Genomic DNA, 24,628 nt, shown 5'->3' on the forward strand with positions numbered 1-24,628 from the left:
TGTTTTATATATGTATATACAGTGGGGCAAACAAGTATTTAGTCAGCCACCAATTGTGCAAGTTCTCTTCAACTATGACAAACAAAATGAGAGAAAAAAATCCAGAAAATCACATTGTAGGATTTTTAATTAATTTATTTGCAAATTATGGTGGAAAATAAGTATTTGGTCACCTACAAACAAGCAAGATTTCTGGCTCTCACAGACCTGTAACTTCTTCTTTAAGTGGCACCTCTGTCCTCCACTCGTTACCTGTATTAATGGCACCTGTTTGAACTTGTTATCAGTATAAAAGACACCTGTCCACAACCTCAAACAGTCACACTCCAAACTCCACTATGGCCAAGACCAAAGAGCTGTCAGTTCAGTTTTATCACTCACTTATACATATTAAATAATTATCTCTTACCTATAGCTTGATGACTGTGGGCATTTTTGTTTACTTTTTGTTGTTATAAATAGAGACAGCTAGAAGGGCCGTGGGTCATATTAGATTGTGTAGAAATGCAGAAAATTTGCTTTAGATGCCAAAAACAATTCTGGGGGAGGACCCCCAGACACCCCGACAGGTTATGTCAGCTTCTAACTTCTAAAACTAAAGTCAAGCTACTGACTGTGCTTATTAGGTTATCCCCATATGCTGGGGGCATACATCATGTATCTCCAATGTTTAATCATGAATAGTATCTATCTGAGACTTTTATTGAAATGTTATTAGCCCAATGCCAGCGTGTAATTTCTGAATGGTGCTCATAAGGTCGCTGTTCACCAGCGGAGGTAGAATAGACACAGCTCTCCACCCATTGGTGTTGTCATTAACAAAGCTCTGGTTTCGTTTCACTACATAAAATAATAGGGGTAAACGGTCAGACTGCGCACACACTTGTATTTTGTTTTGATAATCTAGTGAATTATCTTTTTGTGGAATACTTTCTCCTTACAACGATCTGTTTAACTATATATATGGATGTCGTTGGAAGTCTAAGGATGCTGAACAAAGGATTCTCAATGTCAGGCCTGGTCTTCTGCTTTTCTTTCTTTCTTCCACCGCTGCACTCCGCCAATGGAGACGTGAGCTATTCTTTTCCGGAGGAGATGAAACGAGGATCTGTTATTGGAAATATAGCCAAGGATCTCGGGCTGGAGGCGAGCAGGCTGTCCGCTCGTAAGGCCCGTGTTGATACTGAAGGAAACCGAAAACGTTATTGTGACATTAATCTGAGTACCGGAGATCTGATTGTTGCGGAGAGGATTGACAGAGAGGGGCTTTGTGGAGAAAAGGTTTTATGCATACTAAAATTCGAATTGGTCCTAGAGAGTCCACTTGAGTTGCATCATATATCACTTCAAATCCAAGATATCAACGATAATTCACCCATATTTCCCAAGGATTTAATTAAGGTAGAAATCAGAGAATCCGCTGTGAAAGGAGCTCGCTATCGTGTAAACGCAGCTCACGACGCAGATACTGGACAAAACGCAGTGCAAAGCTACGTACTACAAAGGAATAATCATTTTGTTTTGGGTTTGCAAACGAATAATGCTGGCATTAAATACGGTGAGTTAGTTCTGGACAAAGAATTAGACCGCGAGGAGCAGCAGGAGTTGAAACTGTTGATGACAGCTGTAGATGGGGGCACTCCGCAGAGATCAGGTACTGTAGTCATACACATCACTGTACTGGATGCTAACGATAACGCCCCAGTGTTTAACCAGGCCGTCTATAAAGCCAGTCTGCCTGAAAACTCTCCTTTGGATACTGTAGCAGTTACAGTGAGTGCTGCGGATGCAGATGAGGGGTTGAATGGAGAAGTGACGTATGAATTTAGTCGAGTATCTGAAACAGCAAGGAATGTATTTACTATGGACTAGAACACAGGAGAAATTAGAGTGACAGGAGAAATAGATTATGAAGAAGAGACACAATTTGAACTTTTTATTGAAGGGAAAGATGGCTTTGGTCTTTCTTCGGACAGTAAAGTTATTATAGACATTACAGACATAAATGACAATGCCCCTGAGCTATATCTAAAATCTCTGACTCACTCCATACCTGAGAACGCGTCTCCTGGTACAGAGGTGGGCATCATTAATGTGCAGGATAGAGACTCTGAGAATAACCGACAGGTCCGCTGCTCCATTCAGCAAAACGTTCCCTTTAAGCTGGTGCCATCCATCAAAAACTACTATTCTCTGGTGACCACGGGCGAACTGGACCGTGAACTAGTGTCTGATTACAACATTACAATAACTGCCACCGACGAGGGCTCTCCACCTCTGTCCTCCTCTAAAAGTGTTCAGTTATCTGTAGCTGACGTCAACGACAACCCACCTGTGTTTGAGGAACAGTCCTATAAAGCCCACGTGACTGAAAATAACAATCCTGGTTCCTCCGTGTGTTCCGTTACTGCACGGGACCCAGACTGGAGACAGAACGGAACAGTGATTTATTCTCTCTTACCTGGTGAGGTGAACGGTGTCCCAGTGTCCTCGTTTTTATCCGTTAAAACCTCTTGATGCTACCCATCCCGGATCCGGGATCGTGACTACGGCTCAAGCTCATTAGCATAACGCAAAATGCGAAAAAATATTCTTAGAAATATTTAACCTCCACACCTACACAAGTCCAATAGCTCAAATGAAAGATAAACACCTTGTTCATCTACCCAGCAAGTCAGATTTCTAAAATGTTTTACGGCGAAAACATAGCACACATTTATATTAGACCACCACCGAAACAAAAGGCAAGCGGCGGCCATTTTGTCCCAGAAAATATAAAATTTAAAAGTAGGATTAAAAAATAAATAATTCACTAACCTTTTGAAAATCTCCATCAGATGACAGTAATATTAAATGTTACACAGTACATTTTTTTTTTTCAATAATATGCCATTAATATCCATAAATCTCTGTTTACAATGACGACATTTCAAAAAATGCTACTCAAAATGTCCAGAGAAATTATGATAGCTCCGACAGATAACGTCAGATAACAAGCAATAAACATGACTAAATATACATGTTCTACATATAGTTACAAAGATACACTTCTTCTTAATACAACCTCTGTGTTACATTTATTTTTAACGTTACAGAATTCGTTCACTAGTCTATGCTATGAGTCGGCGCTCAGATATTAGCAGTGTCTCCTCTACGTTTGGAGTCCACAGAAACCCAAAATATAAATATAAATATAAATAAATATTAAATATTTATATAACATAAATATAAATAAATATTCCCTTACCTTTGATGTTCTTCGATCAGAAGACGTAGAAGGAGTCATACTTACCCAATACATCGTTTGGTTTCAAGTTGTGCGTCTTTGTATTAGCATATGCTAACAGCTTCAGCTGAAATGCACCCAAAATAACTTCTGCTCCTTCTGGTCCCGCACTCTTGCGCATCAAAACTTCAAAATTACATATTATATGTCGACTAAACTGGTCAAACTAAGTGCAGAATCGAGCAAAATGATGTTTTTATCATGTAAAACAATGATAATCGCGAACAAACGAACCGGCTTCAAATGGTGTCTATTGGAAAAGAACGTTCCCCAAATCGGCCGCGCGCAATAGAGTGCATGTATTTGAGAGTGACCCGGGCATTTTCGCCCGCCAAAGGATGAGGGAGCGCGAAATTCAAACAATGAACGTGCCAATTGAAAGCAGACATCGCGCTGAACAAATACATACTGTTCCCAGATCGGTAGCTGCCTGGGAAGGGTGGGGGCGATGACGTCAAAGTTGACCCAACTTTTCTCTTGACAAGAGAGAGTTTGGGAGAAAGGCTGCCCTGAGAGTTCTGCTTTACATACAGACATAATTTAAACGGTTTTAGAAACTTTAGAGTGTTTTCTATTCAATAATAATTATTATATGCATATATTAGCAATTTTGGAAAAAAATATTTTCAGTTTACTATGGGCACGCACTTCCTCCAAAGGGGGCAGTATTCAGCCATAAGCTCAAGAGGTTAATGGAGACACGGGGGTGATCTACGCTGTGAGGTCGTTTGATTATGAACAGCTCAGGAGTTTTAAAGTCCACGTGGTGGCCAGAGACAACGGTTCTCCTCCGCTCAGCAGCAACGTCACGGTCAGTGTGTTCATAACGGATGTGAATGACAACTCTCCTCAGATACTATACCCCGCCCCAGAGGGGAACTCCTTCATGACCGAGCTGGTCCCCAAAGCTGCACACCGGGGCTCTCTGGTTTCAAAGGTGATAGCGGTGGATGCGGACTCCGGGCAGAACGCCTGGCTGTCATATCATATTGTCAAATCCACTGATCTGGGACTTTTCACTATTGGTCTCCACAGTGGAGAGATCAGGACAAAGCGGGACATTTCTGATTCTGACAGCATGAAACAGAACCTCATTGTGTCAGTGAAAGATAACGGACAGCCCTCTCTGTCTGCCACCTGTAGTATGTATTTAGTGATTTCTGATAACTTGGCTGAGGTGCCAGAACTGAAAGATATCTCGTATGATGAGAACAATTCCAAACTCACCTCTTATCTGATCATCGCGCTGGTGTCTGTCTCCACATTTTTCCTCACCTTCATTATTGTCATCCTGGCCGTGAGGTTTTGCCGCAGGAGAAAGCCAAGACTGTTGTTTGACGGAGCGATCGCCATTCCCAGCGCGTATCTCCCTCCCAACTACGCAGAGGGGGGTGGAGTGGGAACTCTCCACAGCACCTACAATTATGATGCATACTTAACGACAGGTTCGGGCACAAGTGACTTCAAGTTCGTCAGATCTTACAATGACAACACGCTGTCTTTGGACCAGACACTGAGAAAAACTACAACTGAATTTGCTGAAGACTTTCGCGATTCCGAGGGATCCCCAGAGGTAGGCCTTTATTTTAACAGACGTGCGTTATAACTCTATAGGCTCTGTGGCAGATGTTTTACAACTGCAGGTAGTTTTTTTTACAAAGTAATTTTGTTCAGGATAAAAACTACTATTCCCACTGGACTGTCATAACGTCTGTTTCCTCTGCCACTGTTTAAAGAACTAAACGTAGCTCCAAATATGATGGTGTAATCGATTATGTTATCAATTCAACACCTTCATTGCAATGCTGACATTTTGCAGATTACATGTTGTTTGAATTGTGGTTCAAAACATTTTGTAGGATTGATAAATTAACTTTTTTTTAACGATTTGCCTACTGCACAATTTTTATGTTACAAAACATATTTGATACGCTGTTCTATTTGGAATCAGTTTGCTGGCCTACTTGGATGGCATTGCAAAAGAGAAAAATTGACAAAGCTCTGTAGGACTATACTATGCTGAGAAAAGTAGGGAGCTTTTGTTTGAGCAGTAGCGGATGTCGCTGTCTGTGGTGCAGGTATGTCCGGTTTCTGTTGTAAAGGCGTTACGAGGCTATTACTTTCCTGTTGTCAGTTCTACTCACTGTTTTTGTGGATTGTACTGATGAGTTCCAGATGACAAAATGACAGTGCAACTTCCATGTGCATTTTAGGGGAAACAATAATTTAGAAGTTAGATCTACCTCTTTTGTAATGCATTTTTTTCACATAAGTGTAGGCCTAACCTGTGCAGAGTTTACGATTTTTATTTTATTTGAAATGTGTTGTTTTATTTTTCCATAGTTTTTAGTTGTTTTTTTGCTTATGCTGGGTGGCATACCTGTCTCCAATTTTCTGATCAAGCAAGCATACAGTCTACCAGCAACTTTGATTAAAATGTGTTTAGCACACTATCAGATAATAGTTTTGTAGGGATACTCAAAATGTCGCTGTTCACCAGCAAAGGAAGGTAATATACAGTACTCCACCCCTGCTGATTTCATTCAGAAAGCTCTGGTGCCGTTTCACTGCAGAAATGAGTGTGGATGGTTGGATTGCGCGTACATTTTGTAGATAGAGAGTTTATCATGTTTTTGTGGAATACCGTTTTCTTTTGCTAATCTATATAATTATTGGGTGTTTTTGTCGATTTGTATGCCAGAATGGCGCACAAATTATTCTAAATGACAGGCCTTGTCTGTGGCTTTGAAATGTATTTTTAATGTCATATTTGAGTTTGGATGGAGCATATTGTGTGTGTTTGGGATTTCATATTTTGGAATGTTATAGGACTACGCTGGTTGAAAGGATGTGTGGATAATTTGGATAGTTTGTAGCCTAACACGGGCTGTAACGTAAATGCTGGGAGTCGGAAAGCAAGTGCAGGTGGTGAGTTTAATAATAAATGGAACATCGAAAAAATATAACAAACAAGAATAGCGTATAGACATGAAAGACAAACAATACTGACTGGGGAAAGGACCTAAGTGAGTCCAGGTGAGCCTGATGGTGACGTGCAGGTGTGCCTGATGGTGACGTGCAGGTGTGCGTAATGATTGATGCCAAGTGTGCATAATGATGGATCCCGGGACCGGTGGTTAGTATACTGGCGACGTCAAATGCCGGAAGGAAGGAGCGGGCCCCGACACGTGGCTTCCAGCTGCAGGACGACACAGTCCGGGTGGCGAAGGTGGAATTCACGGATGAAGTTGGGATCCAGAATGTCCTCCATGGGAACCCAATACTGCTCCTCTCGGTCATAACCCTCCCAGCCCAACAGATACGGGAGCCGAACCCCATGACATCGGGAGTCCAGTAGAGATCTGACGGCATAGTCCGGACCCCCCTGATGTCCAGGGGAGGTGGAGGGGTGTCATGGGGGACAGAATCAGCTAGAGGACCAGGAACCACCGGCCTGAAAAGGGAGACATGAAAAGAAGGTGAGATACGGTAGTCACTGGGAAGCTGTAACCTATACGTCACCTCCAGACGGAGTGGGAGGTTCCTGGTAGAAAGACAGACATGAACCCCAGGGTGGTACACTGGGGTCTCACGGCGGTGGCGGTCTGCCTGCTCCTTTTGACGGAGGACGGCGCGCTGGAGTCTCACGTGAGCCTCGCTCCACACTTCAGCGCATCTGAACCACTCATCAACCACAGGAGCTTTGGTCTGGCCCGGGGTCCATGGAGCCAGGGCCGGCTGAAAACCCAGAACACACTGGAAGGGGGTCAACCCAGTGGAGGAGTGACGTAGCGAGTTCTGTGCGTACTCCACCCATGGAAGGAAGCGAGCTCACTCTCCCTGCCGGTCCTGACAGGGACTCCTCAGAAATCTCCCCAGCTCCTGGTTCATCCTCTCCACCTACCTGTTGGACTGAGGCCTATACCTGGAAGTGAGGCTGACCGTGACCCCGACCATCTCCATAAAGGCCCTCCATACCCGTGATGTTAATTGGGGGCCATGGTTAGAGTCAATGACCTCTGAAAGGCCATAATGCCGGAAGACCTGCTGGAATAGTGCCTCAGCGACCTGGAGAGCAGTAGGGGGACCAGAAAGAGGGATTAAAATTACAGGATTTTGAAAATCTATCTACAACCACCAAAATGGTGGTAAAACCATCAGAGAGGAGATCAGTAACAAAGTCAATGGATAGATGGGACCAAGGACACTCAGGCATGGGAAGGGGAAGGAGTTTCCCTGCCGGGGCGTTCCGAGTGGATTTGTTTTGGGCACAGTCGGAATAGGAGTTGACGTAACAAGTGACGTTCTGCGCCAATGTGGGCCACCAATACTTCTCAGAGATGGATCGGGTAGTGCGAGAAATACCTGGATGTCCAGCGATGACAGCTGTGTGCCAATGTCAGCAGCCGATCCCTTGAGGAAATGTAAATGCGCTCGGAAGGACAGTTAGTTGATGCAGGCTCCCTCTCCAGCTTAGACTCGGGAGGATGGGATTATAGGTGCATTCTGGACAGGACACTCTCCCCAATCGTAGAGATGGGACAGGGCATCAGCCTTGGTGTTTTTTTAACCTGGGCGATAGGTCAGCGTGAAGTTGAACCTTGTGAAGAAAAGGGCCCACCTTGCTTGACGCAGGTTCAGCCTCCTCGCTGTCCGTATGTACCCCAGGTTCTGATGGTTGGTGAGGATGACTAATGGTTCCTTGGCGCCCTCCAGCCAGTGTCTCCACACCTCTAATGCCAACTTCACTGCCAAGAGCTCTCGATCACCTACGTCTTAATTCCTCTCTGCAGGGGACAGTCTCTTAGAGTAATATGCACACGGACACAATTTATGTGGATTACACTGTCGTTGAGACAGAACTGCCCCCACACCTACCTCTGAAGCATCTACCTCCACCACAAAGGAGATTGTGGGAACTGAGTGTTGAGCAATGGGGTAGAGGTGAAACGTTCCTTGAGTAGACAGAAGGCCCTGTTGGCTGCTGGGCTCCACACCAACCTACGGGGACCACCCTTGAGGAGAGAGGTGAGAAGGGCGACAAAGGAGTTGAAGTTCCTGATGAAACGGCGGTAGAAGATGGCAAACTCCAAAAACCATTGTAACCCTTCTATGGTGGTTGGGACTGGCCATGACCTGACAGCATCTACTTTCTTGTAGTCCATCCTCAATCCCTGTGGGCTGATTTTTTGTAGCCTATGGAGAAGACAGTTTTCTGATGAAATTGGCACTTCTTAGCCAGGAGACGTTCCAGGAATGCTCGAACGTGAGTGATGTGATTCTCCAGGGTAGCCGAGTAGACCATGATGTCACCGATATACACAACCACCTGGTGTCCGAGCAGGGAATCCATGTCCCTGAACATCTTGTTAACGAATGCCTGGAACACTGACGGAGCATTGGCTAAACCAAAAGGCATTATCAAGTACTCGTAGTGACCAGACATCGTGCTAAACACATTCTTTCATTCATCCCCCTCTCAGATGCGATCATGTACTCCACAGGTCCAGTCTGGTAAAGAACAGGGCCCCGCAGGGCTGTTCTACGGCTGCCGGCACCAACAGGAGAGGGTAACGGTACTTTTTGATGATTTCATTGAGTCCTCAGCAATCTACACATGGACGTAACCCTTCATCCTTCTTGGCCAAGAAGAAGAAACCTGTCCTAATGGCCGACTATCGAGGGCTTGACCAGGGAGAGGAGAGGATGTATGTGATGATGTTAACTTCTTACGGATTAGTGGGACACTACCATCTCATTTCAACAATTTCCGAGCGCCAAACTCAAATTAAATTACTATAAATATGAAACTTTCATGAAATCACAAGTGCAATACATCAAAATAAAGCTTAACTTGTTAATCCAGCCGCCGTGCCAGATTTCAAAAAAGCTTTACGGCAAAGGCAAACCATACGATTACCTGAGGACAGCTCCCAGCACACAAATGCATTACAAATTATTTTCAACCAGGGAGTTGACACGAAAGTCAGAAATAGCGATATAATATATGCCTTACCTTTGAAGATCTTTTTCTGTTGGCATTCCAAAACGTCCCAGTTACATTACAAATGGTCCTTTTGTTCGATAATGTCCTTCTTTATATCCATAAAAACTCAGTTTAACTGGCGCGCTTCCATCAATAATCCACTCGGTTTCCCTCCTTCAAAATGCATACAAAATGAATCCCAAACGTTACCAATAAACTTATCCAAACAAGTCAATCAACGTTTATAATCAAACAATAGGTACCCTAATATGCAAATAAACTATAACATTTAAGACTGAGAATCGTTATTGTCTTTACCGGAGAAAAATACCAAAGAACGCACACTCATTCACACGCTTGGAAACACTACAGCCAAAATGGGAGCCACCTACAAAAACTACAATTTCTGGATCATTTTTCCAAAAACCAGCCTGAAACTCTTTCTAAAGACTGTTGACATCTAGTGGAAGCCCTAGGAACTGCAATCGTTCACGATTTCGCCCTAATATAAAAGTGCCAAAAAAGTGCCTTTGAAAAGTGCCTTTGAAATCAGTGGTAGGATTACTTTTTTTTGTCCTTTGGGTTTCGCCTGCCATTTCAGTTCTGTTATACTCACAGACATTTTAACAGTTTTAGAAAATTTAGAGTGTTTTCTATCCAAATCTACCAATTATATGCATATCCTAGCTTCTGGGCCTGAGTAGCAGGCAGTTTACTTTGGGCACGCTTTTCATCAAAATACCACCCCCTATTCATGTCAAAATACCACCCCCTATCCCCCAAAAAAGTTAAAAGAGGAGGCAAAGGTCTGGTCAATAAAGTTTCACTAATGCTCTAGGCACAGTACATGAGGGAAAGTTGTGTGACCACTACCTCCATGGGTTCAGGCTCTGATCCAGAGTGTTCACTGAGGGAGGGAGAGAAGCGATGGGCGTACCGACTCGCCCGAATTAGGTTACAGATGGCCATTGCAATGAGTGCATCCAAGTAGAGATTGTGGTCTTGATAGGCCAGTTCCGTCTGGACCTCCTGGCGCAGATCTCTTCTGAATAGCGTAGGAAGTGCTGGCTCATTCCATCCACTGGATGCTGCTACTGTTTGGAAGGAGAACATGTACTCGGCAGCCGTCTGGTCCCCCTGCCGTAATTGAAGTAAGCGCTCACCCACCTCTCTGCCCTCCGGGGGAGGATTGAAGATGCACTTGAACAGAGCCATGAACCCCTTATATGAATCTAGCTCCTCTTCTCTCTTCAAAATGGCCATGGCCCACCCAGTCCACCCAGTCAGCAGAGAAATAACAGTGGCAACCTTAGACCTCTTTGTACACTCTTGACATTCTCTCAACCAGCTTCATGAGGTAGTCACCTGGAATTTATTCCAATTAACAGGTGTGCATTGTTAAAAGTTAACTTGTGGAATGTCTTTCCTTAAAACTTCTTAGGGCTGAGATCCCGCTAACGGGATCGAAATGACAACAGCCAGTGAATGTGCAGGGCGCCAAATTCAAAACAACAGAAATCCCATAATTAAAATTCTTCAAACATAGAAGTATTTCACACCATTTTAAAGATACACTTGTTGTTAATCCCACCACAGTGCACGATTTCAAATAGGCTTTACGGCCAAAGCACCACAAACTATTATGTTAGGTCAGAGCCAAGTCACGGAAAAACACAGCCATTTTTCCAGCCAAAGAGAGGAGTCACAAAAATCAGAAATAGAGATAAAATTAATCACTAACCTTTGATGATCTTCATCAGACGACACTCATAGGACTTCATGTTACACAATACATATGTTTTGTTCGATAAAGTTCCTATTTATATCAAAAACTCTTAGTATACATTGGCACGTTATGTTCAGTAGTTCCAAAAACATCTGGTGATTTTGCAGAGAGCCACATCAATTTACAGAAATACTCATTACAAATGTTGATGAAAATACAAGTGTTATGCATGAAACTTTAGAAACACTTCTTCTTAATGCAACCTCTGTGTCAGATTTCAAAAAAGCTTTATGGAAAAAGCAAACCATGCTATAATCTCAATACGGCGCTCAGAGACCAAACAAGCCAAAAAGATATCCGCCATATTGTGCAGTCAACATTAGTCAGAAATAGCATTTTAAATATTCACTTACCTTTGATGATCTTCATCAGAATGCACTCCCAGGAATCCCAGTTCCACAATAAATGTTTGTTTTGTTCGATAATGTCCATCATTTATGTCCAAATAGCTACTTTTGTTAGTGCATTTTGTAAACAAATCCAAAGTCACGAAGCGCGTTCACTAGGAGCAGACGAAATGTCAAAACGTTTCGTTACAGTCCGTACAAACATGTCAAACGATGTATAGAATCAATCTTTAGGATGTTTTTAACATAAATCTTCAATAATGTTCCAACCGGAGAATTCCTTTGTCTGTAGAAGGCAATGGAATGCGAGCTACCTCTCACGTGAACGAGCGCACTAGCTCAAAGCATTCTGCCAGACCTCTGACTCATTCCCCTCTCATTCACCCCCACTTTACAGTAGAAGCATCAAACTAGGTTCTAAAGACTGTTGACATCTAGTGGAAGCCATAGGAAGTGCAACATGACCAATATCCCACTGTATCTTCAATAGGGAATGAGTTGAAAAACGACCAACCTCAGATTTCCCACTTCCTGGTTGGATTTTTTCTCAGGTTTTTGCCTGCCATATGAGTTCTGTTATACTCACAGACATCATTCAAACAGTTTTAGAAACTTCAGAGCGTTTTCTATCCAAATATACTAATATGTATATATTAGCAACTGGGACTGAGTAGCATGCAGTTTACTCTGGGCACCTCTGGGCACCTTATTCAGCCAAGCTACTCAATACTGCCCCCAGCCATAAAAAGTTAATGCATTTGAGCCAATCAGTTGTGTTGTGACAAGGTAGGGGATGTATACAGAAGATATCCTTGTTTGATAAAAGACCAAGTCCATATTATGGCAAGAACAGATAAAATGAGCAAAGAGAAACTACATTCCACCATTACTGTTCGACAGTGTATACATATTTTATCCAGTCGGGATTAACACTCCAAACAGCCTACCCTACTGCGCTAAATCATCCGCATGGTCCTAAAGCACACCATTGCCAATTTTTCCATCACATTCCAATGATAAAACTGGGGGGAACAACGATGCAATTTCAGAATATGGGGGGGACATATATCCCATTCACAGGGAAAGTTGCGCCCATGGACAAACATATTGTCTTTATCGGCTGAAATGTAAATGGAGAATGAGAAGAAAAGTGAGATTTCCTCTTTTAGGGGTATAGCTGTCTAGGTGTTATGTTCTGTTATGTGCGTATTGTCTTCATCCTCGTTTATTCTGGCTGTCTTGATCTTCTATGTCTATTTCATGAGCTTGGTCCGATAGTGTGCTTTGCATTTTATCAAATCGATAATGGGTTAGTCCGTGTGTTGTCATTTAAAACATGCAATTTATGAAGTGCACTCAAAGTGTCGCTGTTCACCAGCTGAGCAACTTCATGTTGACGAATACAACGCTCTGGGTTGTTCACTGCGCTGCAGAAAATCGTGGGGACCGGACGTTTGTTAGTGTTTTCTCGGTTGGAATTATATTCGATTGAAAACTATATCTTCACTTTGGATATTTGCATATAGTGACGCACATAACTGCAGCCTTATTTCTCCACCGTTCTTATCTAAGGATGGAGCACAAAATATTCACAGTGACAGGCCTGGTCTGTGGCTTTGTTTTCTTTCTTCGTCTGCTGCACTCCGTCAATGGAGACGTGAGCTATTCTTTTCCGGAGGAGATGAAACGTGGATCTGTTATTGGAAATATAGCCAAGGATCTCGGGCTGGAGGCGAGAGGACTGTCCGCTCGTAAGGCCCGTATTGATACCGAAGGAAACCAAAAACGGTATTGCGACATTAATCTGAGTTCCGGAGATTTGATTGTTGCTGAAAGGATTGACAGAGAGGGGCTTTGTGGCAACAAGGCTTTGTGCGTTTTAAAACAGGAACTTGTATTGGAAAATCCTTTGGAGCTGCAACGTATTAGCCTTCATGTTCAAGATATTAATGACAACTATCCACAATTTAACGAGGAGATGATAGATATGGAAATATGGGAATCTGCAGCTAAAGGCACTCGATTCTCATTGGAGGAGGCTCATGACGCGGATATAGGACAGAACTCAGTTCAAAGATACACACTTGAAAGGAATGACAATTTCATTTTGATTGTAGATAGTCATACTGTGGATCTTGTTCTAGAGAAGGAGCTTGATCGAGAACAAAAGCAGGATGTTAAATTATTGCTTACAGCTGTAGACGGAGGCTCTCCGCAGAGATCAGGTACTGTAGTCATACACGTCACTGTACTGGATGCTAACGATAACGCCCCAGTGTTTAGCAAGGCCGTCTATAAAGCCAGTCTGCCTGAAAACTCCCCTTTAGATACTGTAGTGGTTACAGTGAGTGCTGCGGATGCAGATGACGGAGCAAATGGGGAGATCACGTATGACTTCGGTCATGTTTCAGAAGACGTAAAGAACATATTTTCTATCGACCGTAAAACAGGAGACATACGAGTTATTGGCACTATAGATTTTGAAGAATTTTCATCATTTGAATTGCGAATCAAAGCTAAGGATGGTTTAGGGTTAGCATCATATTCTAAAGTCATAATAGACATCACAGATGTTAATGACAACGCTCCTGTGATTTATCTACAATCTCTAACTAACCCCATACCTGAGAACGCGTCACCTGGTACAGAGGTGGGCATCATTAACGTGCAGGATAGAGACTCTGAGAATAACCGACAGGTCCGCTGCTCCATTCAGCAAAACCTTCCCTTTAAGCTGGTGCCATCCATCAAAAACTACTATTCTCTGGTGACCACGGGCGAACTGGACCGGGAACTAGTGTCTGATTACAACATTACAATCACTGCCACCGACGAGGGCTCTCCACCTCTGTCCTCCTCTAAAAGTGTTCAGTTATCTGTAGCTGACGTCAACGACAACCCACCTGTGTTTGAGGAACAGTCCTATAAAGCCCACGTGACTGAAAATAACAAACCTGGCTCTTCCTTACGTTCCGTTACTGCTCGAGACCCAGACTGGAGACAGAACGGCACAGTGATTTATTCTCTCTTTCCCGGTGAGGTGAACGGTGTCCAAGTGTCCTCGTTTTTATCCGTTAACGGAGACACGGGGGTGATCCACGCAGTGAGGTCGTTTGATTATGAGCAATTCGGGAGTTTTAAAGTCCACGTGGTGGCCAGAGACAACGGTTCTCCTCCACTCAGCAGCAACGTCACGGTCAGTGTGTTCATAACAGATGTGAATGACAACTCTCCTCAGATACTATACCCCGCCCCGGAGGGGAAATCCTTCATGACCGAACTGGTCCCCAAAGCTGCGCACGAGGGCTCTCTGGTTTCCAAGGTGATTGCGGTGGACTCGGACTCCGGCCAGAACGCCTGGCTTTCTTATCATATAGTCAAATCCACTGATCCGGGACTTTTCACTATTGGTCTCCACAGCGGAGAGATCAGGACACAGCGGGACATTTCTGAATCTGACAGCATGAAACAGAACCTCATTGTGTCAGTGAAAGATAATGGACAGCCCTCTCTCTCTGCCACCTGTACAATGTATTTGGTGATTTCTGATAACTTGGCTGAAGTGCCAGAACTGAAAGATATCTCTTATGATGAAAACAATTCCAAACTCACCTCTTATCTGATCATTGCGCTGGTGTCCGTCTCCACCTTTTTCTTCACCTTCATCATTGCCATCCTGACCGTGAAGTTTTGCCGCATGAGAAAGCCCAGACTGTTGTTTGATGGAGCGGTCGCCATCCCCAGCGCGTATCTCCCTCCCAACTACGCAGAGGTGGATGGCGCAGGAACTCTCCGCAGCACTTACAATTATGACGCATACCTGACGACAGGCTCGCGCACAAGTGACTTCAAGTTCGTCAGATCTTCCAATGACAACACGCTGCTTGTGGACCAGACTCTGAGAACAACTCCAACAATCTTTGCTGAAGCATTTGATGACTCCCAGGGGTCCCCAGAGGTAGGCCTCTCTATTCGATTGTGTTACGCGTTTGATGTGTATTCTAGGTACTTAGGCCAACATTTATAATCACAATGTAGAACAGATGCCAGATGTCAGGTGAGAACGTTTTTGGAAGTGTGGAGCAATTTAGACAGAAGGATGAGATGAGAAGCCTGTTTTGACAGTGTTTGCCTCCTTGCTGCAGTTGGCCGCCACTTTCCATGTCACTGAACACCCCTTATACATGTGAGACACGACATAATCATTATTTTCCTTTGTTCCTTGTAATGATTTATATATGTCACATCACGTGCTAACAGATGTGTAGAAATGGTTTAGCTGTACTGCGCGAGTTAATGTGTACAGTTGTCTTGCTAATATTTATGTGAACATGTCTGTTGTTGAAGTGACCTTATAGACTTTTCCAACCACTTGTTGACAACCTTTATTCTTAAAACCTCTTTAAATGTAAAGTCCCCATATTTGGGAACCTTGGATTTGTTTTATTCAATTCTGTCTGGTATGAGAACGGTAGCCCCTATCTGCAAAAGCAGGATGTCTGCGGAAAGCTGAATATCTTGGCTATTGATCTGTGCCTTAAATGATTTGGTGTGATTACTACCATATTTAGGAATACGAATGTATAAGAGCAGGCCGAGGGTATGACCTCATTTCAAGGTTGCTGCTACCTTCATTCCGGTTAGCGTTGTGAAGCATAAATTAAATAAACACGGAATATGTTGATTCACAACGAAAGCCGGGACTCCAAAGATCATGAGGATGTCTTATGAAAGAACACATATGGAATCATGTAGTAACCAAAAAAGTGTTAAACAAATCAAAATATATTTTAGATTCTTTAAAGTAGCCAACATTTGCCTTGATGACATCTTTGCACACTCTTTGCATTCTCTCAACCAGCTTCATAATAAGAAGAGACTTGCTTGGGCCAAGAAACACGAGCAATGGGCATTAGACAGGTGGAAATCTGCTCTTTGGTCTGATGGGTCCAAATTTGAGATTGTTGGTTCCAACCTCCCTGTCTTTGTGAGACGCAGAGTAGGTGAACGGATGATCTCGGAGGTGTGATGGTTAGGGGGTGCTTTGCTGATGACACTCAGTGATTTATTTAGAATTCAAGGCACACTTAACCAGCATGGCTACCACAGCATTCTGCAGCGATACGCCATCCCCTCTGGTTTGCGCTTAGTGGGACTATCATTTGTTTTTCAACAGGACAGTGACCCAACACACCTTCTGGCTGTGTAAGGGCTATTTGACCAAGAAGGAGAGTGATGGAATGCTGCATCAGATGACCTGGCCTTTGCATTCACCCGACCTCAAACCAATTGAGATGGTTTGTGATGAGTTGGACCACAGAGTGATGGAAAGGCAGCCAACAAGTGCTCGGCATATGTGGGAACTCCTTCAAGACTTGAAAAAGCATTCCAGTTGAAACTGATTAAGAGAATGCCATGAGTTTCCAAAGCTGTCATCAAGGCAAAGGGTGTCTACTTTGAAGAAATCTAGAATTTAAAATATATTTAGATTTTTTTGGTTACTACATGATTCCAGATGTGTTATTTCATAGTTATAATGTCTTCACTGTTATTCTACAATGTAGAAAATAGTAAAAATAAAGAAAAACCACTAACTGCAATCCCTGCTGCAATGTGTGCAAACCTGGTCAAGAACTACAGGAAACGTATGATCTCTGTAATTACAAAACAAAGGATTATGTACCAAATATTAAGTTCTGCTTTTCTGATGTATCAAATACTTATGTCATGCAACAAAATGCAAATTAATTACTTAAAAATCATACAATGTGATTTTCAGGATTTTTGTTTTAGATTCCATCTCACAGTTGAAGTGTACCTATGATAAAAATGACAGACCTCTACATGCTTTGTAAGTAGGAAACACTGCCGATTTTGCAGGTTATCAAATACTTGTTCTTATATATATATATATATAGTTACGCACGCCTCTATGAAGAGGGAACGCAACACCCTGCTACAACTAAACTCTCCGTGAAGTGAAAAAGGTATGGACTGTAGGTGCAAGTAAGAATGACAACAGGCAGAATGTGGTACCGTTTACAAGGACTTTATTCCTTTACACGGTAATATGGGGAAAAGGGGCTGGACGGAACCAAAGCAAAGAAAGTAAATCTCAAAGCCCCCCTCTCCTATTTTACCTGCCTACCCACTACTTACCTAATTTAGCACCACCTGGTGTCCTAACCAAAATACAAGGGGTGGTCCGCCCAGGTCTTACCTAGTGTGTCTAGACAGCGAATATGCTACGGGTATATGTATGCCCGCGGGCCTCTTGCCTAAGCACTCCCTAGGTGCCTTCCCTTCCCCCCTGGGAACAAATGAAACAGAATATTAAACAATTTCAAACAAACTAAGAAACAAAAGGATGTCAAATAAGCTCTATCTGAGCAACAAACTCACAGAACATACCGCTTTCCAGCAAAATCAACCTCTATCACAATCAATCTCAGCAATCCCTACCTCCAGCAAAATCTCTACCTCCAAAAGATCTCCCTCCTGAACAGAACACTGGCTTTTATATAGCTTCAGAAGGAATGGGTAATTGGAGACAGCTGTGTCTTGACGAGGGGGCGGGGTCAGCTCTCCAATTAGCCCTGGAGTCAATCAATCAGCTGCTTGAGGGATTTCAGGAAGCCATTTCCTGAAATAAACACATGCAAATACACAATCTACAACACATAATCTGGGGAACGTAACACGCCCACCACAAAAATTGCAAACCTAGTTTTGCAATAATAAATGCCAACGTATCCCCAGTTAGTAAACCCGTGATAGAGCGTCAGCAACCACATTTGCCGAGCCCTTCACATAAGCTATCTGTACATTATATCTTTGCACAATCAGAGCCCACCGCATAAGGCGGCGGTTCTGGTTGTACATTTGTTATAGGAACTGGTTACCTGACCTGGTTTTCGGCAATGGACCTACACAATCAATTATCACTCTTTCAAACGGTTCCCCTACCACAGGAATCGGGCAGAGTGGCGCTCGTAGAGCTGTTTGATTCACTTTCCCAGTGAGTTGACATATGTGACATGTTTTACAAAATTGGACCACGTCAGACTTCAAACCTGGCCAGAAGAAATGACGAAGGACCCGGTTATAGGTCTTTGTGATCCCCAAGTGTCCAGACCACGCCTGGTCATGGGCGAGTGACAGCACCTGCTGTCGGAACGGTGTAGGAACAACCACTTGACACACTTCACTCCAGTCATTAATGGTGTCATGAGATGCCCATTTACGCATCAAAACTCCTGCTTCTATAAGGTAGGCAGTCTGTCTAGTTTTAGCTTCTTCAATGGAAATTACCGAAGCAAAACACTTGCGAAGACTGGTGTCTTCTTTTGACATTCAATCACCTTCTCAGGGGTGACAGACAAAAGAATGTCATGTAATTGGGGCGCGATTTCGTTTTCCCCTGCCTTAGTTTTTACGGGGTAAAAACTGTCGGCAATGCAGAAGGAATACTCAGTGCATTGTCTTCAACCTCAACATTCTCAAAAATAGAACTAGCCAAATCCACCACATCTCCTAGCTTGCGAGATTGTGCCCTCGTTAACACACAAAGCAGGAAAAACATGTGGAAATGCTTGAACCAATTTCTCCTCTGTAGTTCTGATTTCTGGGTTGTCTACTACCTCTAACACAGGAGTGACATTACCACCAGCAATATCATTCCCTAGTAGCAATTTTACTCCTGATACTGGCAGTGTAGACACTACACCAACACGGAAACGTCCTGATACCAAGTCTGACACTAAGTGGACCCAGTGTAATGGTACAGGTACGGTTTTTGTCTCTATCCCCTGTAATATGACATGTGAGCCACAATACGTTTCAGGAGACCAGGGTAAAGCATCAGTAATGATTACTGACTGCGCCCGGTGTCACGTAGGATTTGGATAGGCTTTTGATCAGTTGGTTCTCCTGTTAAGGAAACATAACCGGCAGAGATAAACGGAGCATAGACAGGATCCGGTTTCTCAAATGCTGAATCAACAACTCGATCCAATGGACGATCCAAAGACTTGACTAAACCCAAACTTTTCATTTTTGGGGACGGTGACTGGGACTGTTTCGGTTTATTTTTCAAAACTGGGCAGTCCGCAATCACGTGACCCTTTTGGTGACAGTAAAAACATTCACGGACTTCATGAAAAGGCTTAGGGTTGTCAGAGGAAAAGCGACCTGAACGAGGAACTGATGACGTAATCGTCCAGCCTTCAAAACGTGGTGCACCAAAAACAGTCTTGTGTGTCAAAGCGTCCTCATCCGCCAACACTGCTGCTTGGGCCAATGTCACCACTTTCTGTTCATTTAAACGAACTACAAGTCTATCTGGGAGGTTGCTTTTAAAGTCCTCCAACAGCATCAACTCCCGAATATCAGCAAAGGTGTTAGCTTTGCTGGCTGAACACCAACGACTAAACAGAGACTCTTTGTCCCTAGCAAATTCAACAAATGTACAGTGAGACGTTTTTTTGTGGTTCCTGAAGTGCTGCCTATAAGCTTCAGGCACCAACTCATAAGCCCGCAACACTGTAGTTTTAACCATATCGTAGTGTAAACTGTCTTCCAGGGAGAGAGCAGCTACTACTTCCTGGGCTTTCCCAGACAATTTACATTGTAACAGGAGCGGCCAAACCTCGAGTGGCCAATGCAGCGCAGCGGCCACACGCTCAAATGCAGAGAAATAAGAATCAACTTCCGACTCTCGGAATGGAGGGACTAAAGCTATGTTTTTACTCACATCGAAGTGGGCTTGATGATGAGCAGCTTGTGGAGTCGCACTGGAGCCAGCATCTAGCTCCAGTTGTCGGATCCTCACCTCCTTGTCAGCTTCTATTTTCCTAATTTCAAGTTCAAAATTCATCTGTCTCTCTTTATCTTTTTGCTCCATTTCTAACCGAGCCAGCCTCACTTTCAGCCTAGCAGTCCCATCTGAACGACCCGAAGCAGAAGATAAAGGATCGAATCGGGTCAATGTAAAGGGGGTACGAGGAACCCCTTCCTCCACCCTGTCCTCTGACTTGGCATCAGAAGGTCTACCAGTCTCCTCTCCTTGCAATGAGAGAATCCATTCTCTCACCAAACCCTCCCTGACTAGCACCAAAAGCTCAGCCTTTAGGGCTTTCTCAGGGAATACAAATCCATAATGGTCAGCTATAGCTATAAGGTCTACTTTACGAAACCTCACCAAACAATCAATAGAGGGCGCTTCAAAAAACTTGGAGATGGCTGAGGCAGCCATCTTTTACAATGCAGTCTCCTGAACACACTAACTAAACAAGTCATCCAAACTCACAACCTACCATCACACCTCAATCACTAACCACAGAGAGAGCTCAGAGCAGCAGGGTCCGGTGGGTTTAATGGAAAAATCCCAGATGAGCCCCCATTATGTTACGCACGCCTCTATGAAGAGGGAACGCAACACCCTGCTACAACTAAACTCTCTGTGAAGCGAAAAAGGTACGGACTGTAGGTGCAAGTAAGAATGACAACAGGCAGAATGTGGTACCGTTTACAAGGACTTTATTCCTTTACACGGTAATATGGGGAAAAGGGGCTGGACGGAACCAAAGCAAAGAAAGTAAATCTCAAAGCCCCCCTCTCTCCTATTTTACCTGCCTACCCACTACTTACCTAATTTAGCACCACCTGGTGCCCTAACCAAAATACAAGGGGTGGTCCGCCCAGGTCTTACCTAGTGTGTCTAGACAGCGAATATGCTACGGGTATATGTATGCCCGCGGGCCTCTTGCCTAAGCACTCCCTAGGTGCCTTCCCCTTCCCCCCTGGGAACAAATGAAACAGAATATTAAACAATTTCAAACAAACTAAGAAACAAAAGGATGTCAAATAAGCTCTATCTGAGCAACAAACTCACAGAACATACCACTTTCCAGCAAAATCAACCTCTATCACAATCAATCTCAGCAATCCCTACCTCCAGCAAAATCTCTACCTCCAAAAAGATCTCCCTCCTGAACAGAACACTGGCTTTTATATAGCTTCAGAAGGAATGGGTAATTGGAGACAGCTGTGTCTTGACGAGGGGGCGGGGTCAGCTCTCCAATTAGCCCTGGAGTCGATCAATCAGCTGCTTGAGGGATTTCAGGAAGCCATTTCCTGAAATAAACACATGCAAATACACAATCTACAACACATAATCTGGGGAACGTAACAATATATACACTTAATTGTTTTATGTCACCAAAGGATACACCGTAGAACAACAATGCTTAAAACGGAGTAAAGGGATGTAGATTTGGGTGAATATCTTTCTCTTCGTCCCATTGCTTGGAGAGGTGCGCTGCTCGGTCATTGGGAATGTGGCAAAAGATCTGAGGAAGAAATTGCCTGAACTTGGAGCTCGTCGAGCCCGCATCGTGGCGGAGGGCACTCGGCAGCTCTGTGAGTCTTGACTCTGGTTTCAGCTCTCTGTTGGTCAGCAAGCAAATAGATAGAGAGGGGTTGTGCGTACAAGAGAATGTATGCGTTCTACAGTATCAATTGCTGCTGGAGGATCCTCTCAAAGTGTACAGTCTTGTTTTAGATATTCAGGATATGAAGGACAACAGCCATGCTTTTGCTCCTGGGGAAATTGATCTTGACCTGGTCGAGTCAACGGTGCTGGGATAGACGCTTCCCTCTAGAGAGTGTGCATGACCCTGATTTGGGAACCAACTCAGTTCTTGGTTATAAACTGAGCCACACTAATAATTTTGCCTTAAAAATGATCACCCCAATTAATGAAATACCATACCCAGAACTGGTTCTGAAAAAAGCATTGGACCAGGAGACCCAGGCAGAATAAACTCTGACCATCAGTGGTGTTGACGGGGGTAATTCTGCCAGGTCAGGCACCGTGTCTATTCACATCCATGTTCTGGATACCAATGACAATGTCCCCGCGGTGAGGTGAGGGTAGTGGGTCAAGTGGACTATGTGGAGGCAAGCGCGCGTGAGGTAGATGTCCAAGCTAAAGATGGCGGGGGTCAGGGGTCACCCTGTAAACTCATAATTGAAGTGATTGATGTGAATGACATTGAGCCTGTGATAGCTGTGAAATCTGCCTCCGCTATGGTGGCCGAGGATTCTCAACCTGGTACCATGGTTGCTTTGCTAAACATGCATGACCTGGACACTGGAAATGGCGGCCGGGTCAAGTGTGCCATCTCAGACAGTATTCTTTTTTAAATTGATATCAGAGGTTAAGAAATACTTTGTGTTGGTGACTGAGGGTATATTGGACAGAGAGATGAACCCACACTATAACATCACGGTGACAGTCGGTGACTCTGAATCTCCCTCACTGTCCAGTAGAAAATGAATATCCATCATAGTGGACGACGTGAATGACAATCCCCATACTTTTACTCAGAGCGAGTACACTGCTAAAGTTTGGGAAAACCAACGTAGAGGCACATTAGTGATAAGGATGAAAGCCGAGGATCTAAACACGGGATCCAATGCTAAAATACTATACTCTTCATCATAGGGCATAAACCCAGAAACACCCTTTTCCTTCTCTATTAACGCAGACCGGAGAGCTCTTCACTTCGCGCCCCTTTGATTAACAGCAGGCCAGTCACTATAAGGTGGGAGTCACAGATCAAGACAATGGTACCCCTCCTCTCTCCAGTACCTGCACTGTAAGGGTGTTCATCGGTGACCATAATGACAACATACCCATTATTCTGTAACCTGTCCAATCATCTGGCTTCATCGCAGAGGACCTGCTGCTGCTGTAGGCACCTAAAAGTTACCTGGTTACCAAAGTGGTTGCTGTGGACGCCGACTCCGGCCATAACGTGTGGCTCTCCTAAGCACCGCAGCCCAACCCCTTCACTATTGGCCTGCACAGTGGAGAAATCAGGACTGTGAGGCTGTTTTGAAGAGCAGGACTAGCCTAAACAAACCCATGTGATCATGGCAAGGGACAACGGGCTTGAGTTCCTCTCAGCCACTGCAACAGTCAATGTAGTTTTGGCCTGTTTTGAACAAGCTCTTTGAATTCACAGGTGAATTCCCTCACAGGCGAGCTGTAACTTCATGCTTTATTTGATAATCGCCCTGGTGACCATGTCTTCTCTCCTACTCCTTATGATCAGTGCAGTCGTGTACTTCAAGATGTGTAGACGTGGGTTCATGTACTTCGTGTCCAGCCTCCCTGTTTTCCCCACAGGCGTGGGACTCTCCTTAAAGATGACAGTTTCAAATGTTTTCTGACCACTGGCTCATGGAAGGGGGGCTTACGTTTTGGGTGTTCCATAGACACAGACACATTGAGGAAAACAGCATGGCCTATCAGAAAGACACAGTCCCACGTACAAGACTCAGCTAGTCTCAAGGTGAGCCTTGGGGAATGAACTTCTGATGATGTATCTCATTAGGTATCAACTATTGCAAAGCACATGGCATGGGTCAATTACTCATTGATCATTTAAAAGAATGAAAAATAAGTCAATAGCCTCAGACATTCGTGCTGTTTGTCCAACATAGTCCAAATCTAATGTGTCTCGTCAGTATCTCATAAGTCAACTTTTATTATTTTTATGTTATTGATTCAGATTTCTGAGGAGTTAACCTGGTGTTGTCTCTCTCTCTCTCTCAATTCAATTTGCTTTATTGGTGTGACGTAACAATTTAAATATTGCCAAAGAATACTTTGGAGATGTACAATATTAACATAATTTAAATAATAATAATCAATATTGTCAACGGGACAATAGTAACAACAATAATCAAGGGTCAAAATAACCATACAATGGACAATAACAATGGCTTAGAGGACACCTGCAGGTTGGTTGGTCTGTCAGACACTGTCCCTCAACTTATAGCAGGCAGCAGTGTAGTGCGCTGCCAACCCACAGCTCTCTGTGTCCTTCCCCAACAGGACGGGTAGCCTATTCTCATCAGAGAGGTCTTTGAAACCTTGAATAAGGGTTTCAAATTTGGGAAAATGACACTAATTGTTTTATATATGTTTTTACATGTTGTCAGGAAATGCAGCTCCGTCTCAGGTTCCACTGTTGTTTACTGTGGTTGCACAGCCTTTCCTCTACAGGGAGCCAGGTTTTCATGTGTCTACCCTTCTCAATGGGAAGGCTGTGCTCACTGGGCCTGTACTTTTCAAGGTTTTTCTAAGGTTTTCATCACTAACCATGGTCAAATACTTTGCCACAGTGTACTGTCCATTTAGGGCCAGACAGCAC

The 24,628-nt window shown here is 43.8% G+C and overlaps 2 protein-coding genes and 1 pseudogene across 7 annotated transcripts in view; all 3 read left to right on the plus strand.

The window, feature by feature from the left end:
* LOC112242181 (protocadherin gamma-C5-like) overlaps positions 1-24,628 on the plus strand; it is a 238,377-nt gene that overhangs the window by 72,164 nt on the left and 141,585 nt on the right. The window lies entirely within an intron of this gene.
* Positions 903-5,028, plus strand: LOC112256127 (annotated as a pseudogene).
* Positions 12,867-23,616, plus strand: LOC121846975 (protocadherin gamma-A11-like). The gene is made up of 2 exons (XM_042326212.1): positions 12,867-15,363; positions 23,599-23,616. The coding sequence occupies exons 1-2, from the start codon at positions 12,979-12,981 to the stop codon at positions 23,614-23,616; spliced, it is 2,403 nt and encodes an 800-aa protein (XP_042182146.1). The 5' UTR covers positions 12,867-12,978.

Source organism: Oncorhynchus tshawytscha, linkage group LG08, assembly GCF_018296145.1.
Source record: "Oncorhynchus tshawytscha isolate Ot180627B linkage group LG08, Otsh_v2.0, whole genome shotgun sequence".
NCBI lineage: Eukaryota > Metazoa > Chordata > Actinopteri > Salmoniformes > Salmonidae > Oncorhynchus > Oncorhynchus tshawytscha.